Source organism: Punica granatum, chromosome 1, assembly GCF_007655135.1.
Source record: "Punica granatum isolate Tunisia-2019 chromosome 1, ASM765513v2, whole genome shotgun sequence".
Classification (NCBI taxonomy): domain Eukaryota; kingdom Viridiplantae; phylum Streptophyta; class Magnoliopsida; order Myrtales; family Lythraceae; genus Punica; species Punica granatum.
Window position 1 is genome coordinate 42,474,024 of NC_045127.1, and position 13,495 is coordinate 42,487,518.

At 39.2% G+C, this 13,495-nt stretch overlaps 2 protein-coding genes across 2 annotated transcripts; both read right to left on the bottom strand.

Annotated features, from left to right (window-relative positions):
• Positions 1-260: 260 nt before the first annotated feature.
• LOC116194299 lies at positions 261-932 on the bottom strand. The gene has a single exon (XM_031523082.1). The coding sequence runs from the start codon at positions 851-853 to the stop codon at positions 485-487; it is 369 nt and encodes a 122-aa protein (XP_031378942.1). The 5' UTR covers positions 854-932; the 3' UTR covers positions 261-484.
• Positions 933-3,120: 2,188 nt separating this feature from the next.
• Positions 3,121-5,335, bottom strand: LOC116192390 (3-ketoacyl-CoA synthase 1-like). Its single transcript, XM_031520930.1, has one exon. It carries the CDS (start codon positions 5,119-5,121, stop codon positions 3,511-3,513), a length of 1,611 nt encoding a protein of 536 aa, XP_031376790.1. The 5' UTR covers positions 5,122-5,335; the 3' UTR covers positions 3,121-3,510.
• Positions 5,336-13,495: the final 8,160 nt, after the last annotated feature.

Genomic DNA, 13,495 nt, shown 5'->3' on the forward strand with positions numbered 1-13,495 from the left:
CTTCTTCGTGGAGAAGCGCTTGCGGTCGACCTCCAAGCAGTACTGGTGAATCCTCTTCTAGAATGTAGCGCCGAGTTAATAATCCCCGACCACGGGATCTTGCCCGACATTGAGCCACACATTGAATAGCGGCTCATCGTCTTCCCATTCCCTTCTTTGGCCATGCGATTACTTCTATTTTGAGATGTAACTTCTTCAACGTCCGGGTCATAGTCTTATACTTTCTAGCTGCATAATCACTTGAATAACTTTACTAGCAGTACCATATAATTTCGAATTTCATTAAGAGGGACCGATTTCAATTCAATTTTGCTACCATCAGCAGGCAAAGCAGACTACGTCGGTTGCACGGTCGAAAAACACTATAATGTTACAGCATTTCTTGCATATGCATGTAAGAGGATACAAATATGAGGCCATTTCGGTCCTCATTGGTAGCCGGAAATCCGAACTATTTTGTATGGCAAATTCCATGCCGTCCGAATTAGACGAGCCGGGAGAGCTGCTGCAGGCGGTTCTCCAGATCCTTCAGCCGCGGGCCCCACTCGCTATCGATGCAGATGGGCCTGACCTCCATGCTAGTCTCCTCCTCCTCGTCCGTGACCTCGCCGTCCCTCATCGTCCTCTTCTTAGGCCTTGCCCGGTTCCTTTTCTTCGCAGCAGTGGCCCTCTGCAATGCCCATAGAACATCTGAGCCGCCAATCTCATTGCCGGGGGATTTGGGGTTTGAGTCGGAGTTGGTGGGTCTGGCGCTAGCGGTGATTGAGTTGCGGCCGAAGATGAAGCCTCGGGCTGGGCGAGGCGCGGCGGAGACGGGGAGGATGAACGGCGGCGGAGACGCCACCGCCCACATTTGCTTGCTTCCTTCTGCCTTCGCTTATCTCTTTCTTTTTCCTTCTTCTATTTCCCTTTTTTTTTTTTCTAGGATTTCTCCTTCTATTTATCCAGCAAAAGAAATAGTTCATTGGTGAGAGGGAAATACGACTGATTCAGACAGATTTGGACTGACGCATTTCTAAGTTTTTTTCATATTTTTTCCCTCAATATTCAAAATTTTGCATGATGCCTCCGGACATGAGTGAAAAATAACGTGTACCGTCGGAGACTTTTTTCCGGCCACATAAGGGTGAAAAAGTCATTTCAACTCCCTTCTTTTTGCTATAAAAAAGGACAACTCCAAACATATGGTACAAATTAATGAAGTTTAGAATCAATAGGAAATTCGAGACAATGAGAAATGATCTCCACAAAATGACTTCGAAATTTGGATTTGGTCATAAATCAAAAAAATTTATTATGCAATATCTCTTAAAATTTGAGCGTGTTGTAAAGACCTCTAACTTCCTTATCATCTCTGGAGCGTATGCACATAAAAATTTATCTCTAGAATCACCATTAATTTAGAGTCAGAAAGCTTAAAACTCGGTACGAACTGTAATTCTCATCATAGGTTGTTTTTTGCCATAAATTTATGTATGATTAGACTGCAGATGTCGTAAGGAAGCTCTAAGTCGTATGACTTCATGCATGATTCTCGCACAGCTCACCTACAGGTTGCCAAGGGTATATTGCAGAATCTTTGCAGCAATGTCTTTGCATGGCCTTCATCTTCAACGGTCCACTGATCTTCAGTTCATGGCATACGTTGATGTCGATTGGGCTTGATATCTCAACAACAAGGTGAAGCTCGACACTTACACTTGGCATTTTCATCGGACCGAATCTGGCATCTTGGCGCTTCAAATGCCCGACATTTCAATTAAAGCGGAAAATCGTACACTAGTGAATGCAATAGCATAGACTCCCAACTCATTCATGACGTTTGTTGACATTTACCAAGTCTGATTACTGCTTGTTTTGATAATGTTAGCGCGACTTACCCCGCTATGAATCCGGTTCAACATGATCACAATATACACATAACTATGGACTTATCATTTTGTTGGAGGACGATTATCGTGGGTGATCTTTTTCGCAATGTTCCTGCTTCTTCTCAATTGGCAGATATTTTGACTTAAAATGCTCTCATATCATTTGTCAGTCTCACTAAGATAATTTATCAGTGGGTACGCCTCAACAGATTGAGAGAATGCGTAAAGGTACACATATAATATTTGTAACTTGCTTGACGTCGATGTAATTTCGTATAATTTAGACATTACAAATACGTTTCAAGGCAGTCCAATTAATTAGGTTACGTTCTCTCAATGCTATACTATTCATCGTCCTGAAGTTTTATGTGCTTTTGTTGAAGGTGGCCAACTAATTGCACCAAACAAATAATGCCCGAGGCATCAGGGACTTAGCGGTTAGATAAGAAAGAAATCTTCGACGAGAACAAGTTAGCTAACATCGTAGGAGGAGCTAAATCCATACAAATTTAACTACAAAAAAAAAATCTATACAAATTATACTTTGTTACGATGATATGATAAGATATATTTCGAAGGGCATCGGTGTACCCCCAAAACTGTTGGTTCACCCATTAATGCAATCTATAATGATTTTATCATGCCTAATATACGAATCCGTTTCAAGGGTTAAATTTCCGGACATGACTTCGCGACGCATACTCCATCGTGTGTTCTTATGACACTGAACTGGCTGAAACAGATCCTTTTCCCTGTAAGCGTGGTCAAATTGATTTTTGCATTTTCTGGCCGGCAGTGATCAACTTGCACTGGCAAGACTCAATTTGCAGTGTCCCATCGAGCTCATAATTATCACTAACTATAACAATCATAAATTCATCATTAATGAGCCCTCAGAGCCATAATACACACACAACTATATATTCACATGTTTATTGCATGTCTTAATTATATTTGCAAACGATCTTTGAGTTGAAAAACTCGTAATATCGAGGAAGAGATCTTGGTGCAGTGACACAAGACGCCGACTTGAAATCAAGAGGTTTTCGATTCAATCCTCACTAATGATAATGAGACTTATGTACCCATTTATTTCTCTTTATTTTCTTTGTATTAGGCTCATAAATCTTTTTTATGACCGAAAAAAAGTTGCAATTACCAATAATAGTTTGTTCAAGCGATTCCTTTATGTAAAGTCTCCGTTGGACTTTCATCTACCATTGTACATATCGAAAAGGAAAACTTACAATTTAAGGGTAATAATCAGCGAGAGAAACCATTCGTTCATTTGAGCATGCATATACATACGTATGTACGTACGTACATACATACATATATAGCTAAAGAAAATTGGGGAAAAGAAATGGCAGAACCCATCAAAAAGTACAGTTGATGATACTGTAAATAAATGAATGAAGAGAGAAAAAGCTCCTCATCAGTTGGGGTTCCCATGTGATCCAGATTGCCGTCCACAATAAATTTTTATCGTCGACAACAAACAACATCATCTTGTTCTCATCAACAACGTATTTCTTGAGGCTTTGACAATACTTTTACATGGGAACTTTGACCTTACAGAAGCCAAATCCCAAGTTGTCTATATCCAACGCTCCATGGGGACTGGCTATATATTTATTGCCTACGGATACTTGACATTAACGGGGTACCTATGGAGGGAGTCGAGCCATGGGTTGGGCCCGCAATCGGACTGATTAATCGGCCGTAGGGCCCTCCAGACTGCACTGTTGCATTTGAATCCGGATCCGAAGGCGATCTGCCAGACGCGGTGGCCCCGACGTGAAACGCGTCCTTTGGCCTCGGTGTAGGCGAGCTCGTACCATAGGGAGCTGCTGGATGTGTTCCCGAATCTGTGGAGGGTCATGCGGGAAGGCTCCATGTGCCAGTCGCTCAGACTCAGGTTCTGCTGGAGCTCATCGAGCACCGCCCTCCCACCCGCGTGTATGCAGAAGTGCTCGAACGCCTTTGTGAAGTCCGGTATGTAGGGCTTGACCTTCCCCGCGCCCATCATCATGGCTGCCTTCCTCCTCAGGTACGTCATGAAGAACTTGAGCTGCTCCGACAACGGCAGCACCAGCGGGCCCAGTGTTGTTATGTTGGTCTTTAGCGCGTCCCCTGCCACCTCCATGAGTTCCCTCGCTAGGGACACACCGACCGTGCCCTTGTCATCCTCCCGCTGGTACACACACTTGTAGCAGTTGTCGGCTGCCCCCCGGTGGGTTCGCACGGTGTGCAGCAACTCGTACTTGGACCGAGCCCTGTCCCCGGGCCTGTTGGAGAGCAGCACTGCAGCTCCCCCCATGCGGAAGATGCAGTTGCACAGGAGCATCGACCTGTCGTTCCCAAAGTACCAGTTGAGGGTGATGTTCTCGGTGCTCACCACGACCGCGCGCGAGTTCGGGTTTGCCTTCAGGAGGTTTTTTGCCATGTCGACAGATATGAGCCCCGCACTGCACCCCATCCCTCCGAGGTTGTAGCTCTTGATGTCGCTCCTCAGCTTGTAGTGGTTCACGATCATCGACGTGAGGGATGGCGTCGGGTTGAACAGGCTGCAGTTCACTATCAGGATGTCCACGTCCCTTGGCCTCACCCCGGTCTTCTCAAATAGTGTGTCGAGTGCGCCAAACATGACTGCCTCCGCCTCTGCCCGGGCTTCCTTCATGCACAGGTTTGGAGGGTTGGACGTGATGCCCCTGGGAAAGTACGTATTGTCCCCGAGGCCAGACCGACACGAGATCCGCCTCTGGAAATGGAGGGTCTCATTCTCGAACTCGCCGCTGTCCTCGGACATCTTCAGGAACGACTCCACTGACAACTTCCTTTCGTCCTCTGGCTGGTAGCATGCGAAGTCCACCAGGTAAACCGGCCGGGACCTCTTCGACCAGTACAACCGAAACACCAACACCAAAATGGCTGAGCCGGCGAGCCTCGTCGCCGCATGGATGCTCTCCAGCTGAACTGTCTGTCCGGTCCATAACTGTGGGATCCGGTCCAGCTGAATCCGGGTGAGGTAAAACATGGTTGCGGCAGCAAAAGCAAGCGCCACGAGGAACCTGAAAACCATGGCCGACCGGGGGCTGCAGGAGTAGCCGTACCCGAGCTTCACGTACTTGAGCTTCACGGACTGCAGGAAGTCGGGGAGGCCTCGTCGGATCTTTATGACGGCGGAGGACTCGTCCTTGAATGCCATCTCTGCAGTCAGCCTCTCCTTGTCCATCTCTATAGGCTCCATATACGTATGTATTAACAAAAGCCTTGGTTCACCTTGTTCTATGAGAGGAGAAGGTAGGGAGAGTAAGCTATATATGGCAATATATGTTGCAAAAGTAGAAACTATACGGATCAAAGGAGGTGAGCTAATCTTCTCCTTACAAAGAAAAGTTTTAATTGAAAGTGAATAATGATTCCAAGCTCAATAAATGAGGAATGCTCTCTCTATACTCTTTATAGAGAGACATGAGAAGTCCTCTTGAAGCCCTTAAGAAATTGGTGGAGGAGGGGAGGGAAGGTAACCCACAAAAGCCCCTATTCCTTTTTTTTTTTTGGCTTTTTGGTAATGTGATTTTAAAAAACACATTATATTGCACGGCTATTAAAATGTGCTGTCAATGCATTGATACTTTTAAGTGCAGTGCAGAGATCGGAAACGAATTGAAAGTACTATGTGGGTAGCTAGATAGTTCATACGTGAATAGAATTTGTTACAAATAATAAGTTGAATGCATCTCGTGATCTGATTAAAAAATATATATATTAATTAATAATGATGATAATTGGAAGAAATTGAGAAGCCGGGGGTCGTGATGTGTATAATATAGGTGGAGGGTGGAATGAATTTATGGTGGGTGGTTCAGGGAAGAGCGGAACGGACAGATATATTGCTCAACTACCATTGGAAAATTGTGGGAGCCCCACCTCGGAAAATAGAAATTCATGCATTCATCGATCCTTTAATAGACTTGTGAAATCCTTTAACCCCTCAGAAAAGTTTTAACAAAGTTTAAGCTTTTCTTAACTATTTGTACGAGGGCTGCGTGGATCTGTGTATCCTAGAAGATTTTTGGCACCCGAATCGTACCGAAGAAACTAAACAAACAATTGATTACCATCGCAGTCAACATTAATATTTAATCGAGAAGTAAAGGGTGATAGCTCCAATTGATATATATATGGTCCCTTTCATTTAAGTCCAATGGCAATTGGATCAGCTGAAATTGATCATAGCCTTGGATAATCCAATTAAATTGAACATTTAATTAGGAAATACTAGCCTCTTGAATCACTTGATTGACGATCACTTCAGCTGACCCCATAAAAAATTTTTCCTGGATACGTTCATATAAATGTATATCATTGGATTGGCATATGTCCGATTCCTCATAGCATGGGAGCTAACTAGAGCCACTACATGATCAGTTCCTCGTTTCGGGAACCGAAACCTACTCGTTCTAAAGAGGAATTCCACTGTTAGGAGATCGTACCCGGACTACTAAATAGAACAGATCGGGTGCAAACACTTCTTGGTGATGAAATCCGGTTACTATATTATTGACTTTTGAGTCCTACTGTATCTCCATGAGAAGTGATTGTCATGAATTTCCAAGCTCGACACATTAATACATAACGTGGTTAGACCGACCAAGATCATAGACTAGTCGACATTATATATATCATTTCTGGGGTCACTCCCAAAAGGAAATACTGTTCTTGGCATGAAGAAAGAGAGAAAGAGACGGGAGAGGTTGGGTGGGGGATGCCAAAGTTAGCTTGCTATATAGCTGGCTGATGTTGGGCAAGTAGACATGTGCCAATTCTAGGTTTCTTATAAGCAAGCCTTTCCAATTTCTCATCACTTTTGTCCCTAATCATTCAATATCATTTCCCATGTTAGTAAACCCAAGGAAAGTTTGTGTCCCCAACTTTATATATTTCCTTAATTATTGTACTTGGTCTTTTTTTTCCCCTCAAACGAAGCTTATTATGGGCAAAAAGGGATCGATAGGTGAAATGAAATACAATTGGGAACGAAGAATTCAATATTAAAAATTGAACTTAAGATCGAGGATGATATTATTTCATGAAATTCGCTTTCTCTGGTTTTTTGCGTCTATATGTCTTTCCTTTCTCATCTTGCGCATGCATGCACATGAAAACAGAAAAACTATGTATGCTCTTGGTAAAAACTGCAACTGTCTGTCTGGTCTAGTCTAACTAGGGAAAATCCTAACGTTTCCATCCGGTAATCTAATTGTCGCTCTTTAATTATTTCCCCTTAATTCTCATTGTCCATTTAATAATTAGGTTTGGCACAGCACACATAACATATATATATATATATATATATATATATACACACACATCGGGAACGTGGATCCCATGGCTTATAGTTTACATTATTGCATGAACTAAGAGCTCCTCTCATGGAGAAAATATGAACTGGCGAGTGGGAAGATTGACCACGTGTGCAGGTGACTGAACGGGTTGTTGAATTATAATTTCAGAAAAACTAATAATCATCATAATACTCACATATATTAAATAATCTTTTGAATTAATTTTGTATAAATTACAACGTTTTTCATTCTGACTAGATATAAACTTTTGAATGAGGTGAATTTTTAGATTGATAATTAGAAAGACACGACGATACTCACCTGATCCCCAGAAAATGGTTTGGGAAGAAGAAGTGGATGGCCAGTGAGTGGGGTATGGTGGAGAATAAATGCAAGCAGTCAAATAGAAGCCGTTTGAAGACGTAGGATCCAACCCAACCCCAACCCTACTCCCATCGACATATATACAAAGTAACGCGGCAAATCTCGTATCACCTTTGTCTGGTCCCCCAATCCTATTCGGTATTTCTAGCCCTACAGTACTACACAGTTGTTCGATATATTCGATGGTCATGTTGCGCTGTACTATGAATCGATATCTTCAGCAAAACGATTCGTGATTAATGGCTCATGCAGTAGTACTGTTATCTTTGATGTTATGAACAACGAAACCTTGTCCTCTTCTGTTTTCATTCTAAATCGAACAATTATTATCGATAACTAACACCTAGAATCGATAACAGACCACACATAAGGGCGTGCAACTGCCCGGAAAGAAACACTTTTTTTTTTTTGTGTGTTCTGGAACTTATAAGAGCATTATGAACCATGAATTCAAGTTTTAATTAATCGGAATTTGTTTTGCTGTTATTTCACAATGCGTCATACAAAAGAGATTGTCCACTCTGTGTGTTTGTTTTCGGAAAAATATTCAACTCAACTCAACTCAACTCCACTTATCTTCAATTCAACATCACAATCATTACTTTTTTTATTTTTAAAATTTTTTTAACCATTCGATTCAATTTTTAATATTAAATTCTATTAACTATTCATTACTTTTTCACAATTCAACAACACAATCATTACTTAATTATTATTTTCTTTCAATTATTTATTACTTTTTCACACTTTTTCTCATAATTCAACTATACAATCATTACGAATCAATTAAAATCAAAACTCAACTCAACTCAACTCTCAATCCAAACGCACTCTAAAGTAATCCCATTTACTAATTTTCCAAGATAACTGATGTCGGGCATCAAATTTTCTTTAACACCCGCCCTCGTACACAGCGTGGAGGAATCCAAACTATGACCTATAGCGCACACCTGGCCCTAGTGCTTACTCGTGATAACATGGTTTAGGCTGCCAAAATTAATTAGACTCCGCGCCCGATTTTGATACTGCACTAGAGAAAGTTGTTAGGTCTGCATCTTGCAGGGGATGACCTAGAAAGGTCATTAAACATGTGAAGGAATCTAGGATACCTTCTATGTATAAGTTTCGACCCAAACAATTTCGGAGATGATTTTCTTTAGCATTCTCTTTCACTTGGAATTAGTTGAATCCAATATATACATAGCTCGGAAGTCCGCAACTCCAAGAAAATTCACTCATGATATACTATCGGTTCGCCTTGTGCCTGACTCCGATATACTACCGTAAAGAAGTCAGGGAGGGCTGTATATTTCCAACATCGGGTTGCCTTGTGCAAAAAAATCCAATTTGATCTATTGCGTGCACTAGAGAATACGCACGGGAAAAATTTAACTGACTTATCTATCCCTCCGATGGGTAAGCTATACGAAGCTCCAGTGGACATACATGGCGACATGATTATCTAATCCAGAAATACAATAATGAACATCCACCAAGTCAAGTGACAACCGTGCATTAGTAGGATTTATATGGATCCAAGAATGGGCAAAACTCAAGTTATCCAAAAAGAGAGGAGGAAAGGCGGCTAACGTAATATCATTTAAGGGTTAACCAGAAACTAACAACAATATCTATATCTGCAATGTGATATTATAGGCCCACTGCTTCATAATTCCAATCCAATTCCGAGAAAATTACATATCTACTGTGAATAAGTTAAAACCAATCAAAATATATGGAAGTGAGAAGTTGTGGGTACTATACGATTAGTTCCCCACTTTCAACTATTATGACTGGGTATTACTCCACCAAATGTGAGTAATACAAGCCCGATACTCTCATTCCTATCCCATAAGGTAACCGATTAGTGACGCCATATCAGGGTTCCTATTTTGTAGCGAACTTACTTATTACGGGCCTAATCAGATATGGTCCTTTTGTCAAAGAGGAAACCCAAGTTTTTTGGCTAAATGTTTAAAAGAAAAGGCCAGGTATAACATTACTTTCCCTAATAGGGAGAAAAGAACCATATGTACACTATTGATATTTTGGGTGGCACGGCCGATACGTTATATGTCACTTGCGGCTGAATGAACGCTCATCGTGTGGGTAGTATTATACATGATTGCTTCAAAAGAGTTCCTTTTACTTGATAAGATCAAGTCTATGGTCGAGATCATTAGGTTGCGTTTGGTTTCATAATAAAATTTTAAAATTAGATTTTGATTTTGATTTTGAGTGGTATAAATGGGGTCACCTTTGACTTTGTATGTGTTATGTTGTTTTGTTGTGGAAAAAAGTGGTATAAATGAGACCCACTCTTTGACTTTGTATGAGTTATTTTGTTTTGTAGTGGGTAGAGTTAAAGTTAAAATTGTAATTCTAAAATACCATTTTGAAACCAAACAGGCACTTAATCTACGCATGTGAAACTCCTGCGTAGTCCATGAAATTTAAATTTGCTTCTTCCACCGCCATTAATATTCTAGTTGATTTACCAATTTTGCCCCCTTTTCCTTTTCTAAATTCCATCTTCATCCTCAACAGCCTTAAAAAAACTAGGAGTCAACTGCATATTTTGTAACCCTAATCCTTTACTCTTTCTCCATTATTATCAAGGTTGAATCGATTCAACACCCCTAAGTGCACTCCCACAAACAATTTTCCCCATAATTCCTATACTTCATTTATCCCCTTTCAGTGTGCATAATTTTTGGAATCCTTATAATTCAAATTCTTACTTGTGTAATTTATTATCCATACGTTATATATATTTTTTTATCACCTAGTTAAATAAATTATTCAATAAAAACTCGATGATGTTGTTATTATCAGTCATTTTTATCTTTTTTCAGCAACTGCAAAACTAGTTTGCCAAACACCTTTTATATCCTTCATTCAACTTTAGCAGATTTAAGAAAACATGTCAAACACTTCCGCAACTTTCGGGAATCAGCAATTCCTTTTCAACACTTTTGTTTCAACAACAACACTCTCAAACCAATTAGGCGATGGAACCACCCAATGCTTCCATTTCATCGATTACGCCCCCCCCCCCCCCCCCCCCCCCCGAGAGGGATTATTGAGGGCGGTGGTGGCTCCAATCCCCGCCACCACTACCCAGCCGAGGTTGCCAGCAAGCTCTGACGACGCTGGCCATGACCTCCCTCCTCACTCATCACCCTTTCCCCTCTCCTTCCTCTCTCTCTCCCTCTCCCCTTCTCTGTCCCAAGGTCGAGTGGACTGATTTACAAATCACATAAAATTTAAGGGGCTTCGCTGCAAATATGGTAAGAAGAGCCCCGGATGAACGAGTTAAAAAAAAGAGAGTAAGTGTCCACCTGTGTCACGACCCGAAATTTCAACATCATTTTTTCTTAAAATTCTAAATTTTCCAAATCAAATATTAATATGCTAATTAAATTATAATATTTCCTTCATGATCAACCATAAATATATAGAGAAAATCATAGATCTCTAAAAAGATAAATATTGCATATTTCTTACAACATCCCATGAGCAGTTAAACAAAATCTTTTGGGTCGTAACTTATTACAAGTAGGAGTGTGCACGGATACCGGGTATATTCGAAACCGATTGGAATTTACCCGTTAGGGTAGGTTCCGGATAGCTCATATTGAAAATATGGTAGGGTTCGGGTATTAAAATAAGAAACTGGTGACAATCGGTTCCAGTTCCAGTTCCGGTTCCTACCTACAGGGTACCCAGAACCGAATAATACTTAGTAATTAAAAAAAAAGAAAGAAAGGGTAAAGGTACTTACTGAAGTGCAGTGGATGAACTCAGTATGAGTTCTCAAGTTCTTGACGCCGTAAAACTCCAATCGAAGCCTAAATCTCCTGTCTCCTTCTTCTTCTCTCCGTCTCTTCTCTAATATATATACGAGATTTTTGAACGGTTGAACCCATGCGCTACACAGATTTTGTGAAAAAAATTATAATAAGAACTTAACTATGAAAACATTAATTGATACGAATTCATAGTTTATACTTATATTAATTTGCAAAAATTTTATTTTAATATTTCAAAATCTAATATGGTAAATTTGAGACGTACTATGTTGAATATATATTCAACACATAAGCAAAGAATTTATTTAATAAATTCATATACATCATGTCTATTATTAGTCTTATTCTAAAAGATAATTTAAAAAAATCCAAGATTTAAAATCTTTAATTTTATTTTATGAAAGAAAAAATAATCATTGAATCTTTAAAGTTTATAATTTTACGGCCTGTTTGTTTATAAAAACAAACATTACTTAACTTAACTTAACCTTTTCCTCAATTTTATAACAAAATCATTATTTTTTGGGGGTTTTTACCTAAAATGACCCATTGTTTGTCCGTTTTGTCAAATTTATCATATACTTTTTTTTTGGTCAAATCTATCCCATGGTTTACTTTTTGCATCAAATCTATCCCGGCGTTATCTTTTCCGTCGACATCTACCGGCCGTGCTGACGTGGCACGTTGAGAGATAGTAGGCCACACTTGCCACGTAGGCGTCACGTCAGCACGACCGTTAGATGTCGACGGAAAAGATAATGCCGAGATAAATTTAATGCAAAAAGTAAACCATGGGATAGATTTGACCAAAAAAAAACATAGGATAGATTTGACAAAACGGACAAACCATGGGCCATTTTAGGTAAATACCCCTTACTTTTTTATCTTTTTTTTTTTAATTCTCTCTCGTACTTTTTCTTATCCATTATTACAACTAATTTTTTAATACTAAATTCTCTTAACTATTCAATACTTTTCCACAATTTCAACACTTTTTCTTCAATTCAACAACACAATTATTACATTTTTATCTTCTTTCCCAAATCAAACTAAATCAAATTAAATCAAATTTAATTTCATTATCAAAAGCTATGTTAGTTTGATTTGAGAAAATAAAGAGTAAAGTAGGTGGGAATAAATGATAAATGACTAAAATAAATAAATGATAAATAACTCGGAATCAAAGAGGGTATAGTGGGACTACCCTGTATTTAAAAAAAAAAACAGAGGAGCCCAGTAAATAAATAAATATTAAATGTTCGAATAAAATTAATCTTTGAAAAATATAATTACAGGTATCTCAAAAGCTTCATAGTTTATAAAATATAGAGGCTATTGCGCAAATGGCTAAACTTTTGCAGTCAATGTCAAATCTTTCTTGACGTTTGAATTATTCCAACAAAAAAAAAAGGACTTACAGTTTCTAATTTTTGCCAATATGAAACTTGCTGATTTTCTGTCAATTTTTACATGTTATTATGTCTTAATACAGTGACTTGAGATGCTATAATTCAAACTAAAATATAAAAATTATTGATATTTTTGAAAAATGTAAATAATTTACCTCCATACTAAAAGAGGCAAACTAGCTCACTATGATCTAATCAGGTCCAAGCAAAGTTGCTATAGTTTCTAGAATTCAATGGCAACCTCAAAATTGGTCCGGGATGGTCAGTTTTGAACTATTATGATCCTTTTTTTTTTTCCAAAAATATTTGATCCTTCAAAGACATGAATTTGAATATATTGATCAATAAAAGTATATGAAGAAAAAAAAATTCGCCAATAGTTCTATATCAGCAAATATTTGATACCATAGGTCTCGTTCTGTTACAATTCAAATGTTGGGGTAAGTTGAGATTGAATCTAAATTAAATTGAGCCTATTTGCGCAATCTATCCTAAATATATACTAGTCGCCTAATTTAATTGAAATACTCTAGGAAATATAACTTATCGCTAGAATCACATTATAAGTAGGGGAAATTCTGGGGTTCAACGGCCGAATATTCAACGGTACGAAATGTTTTCGTACTTGGAAAATAACGTTTCGTACAAGAAGAATAATATTTTGTACA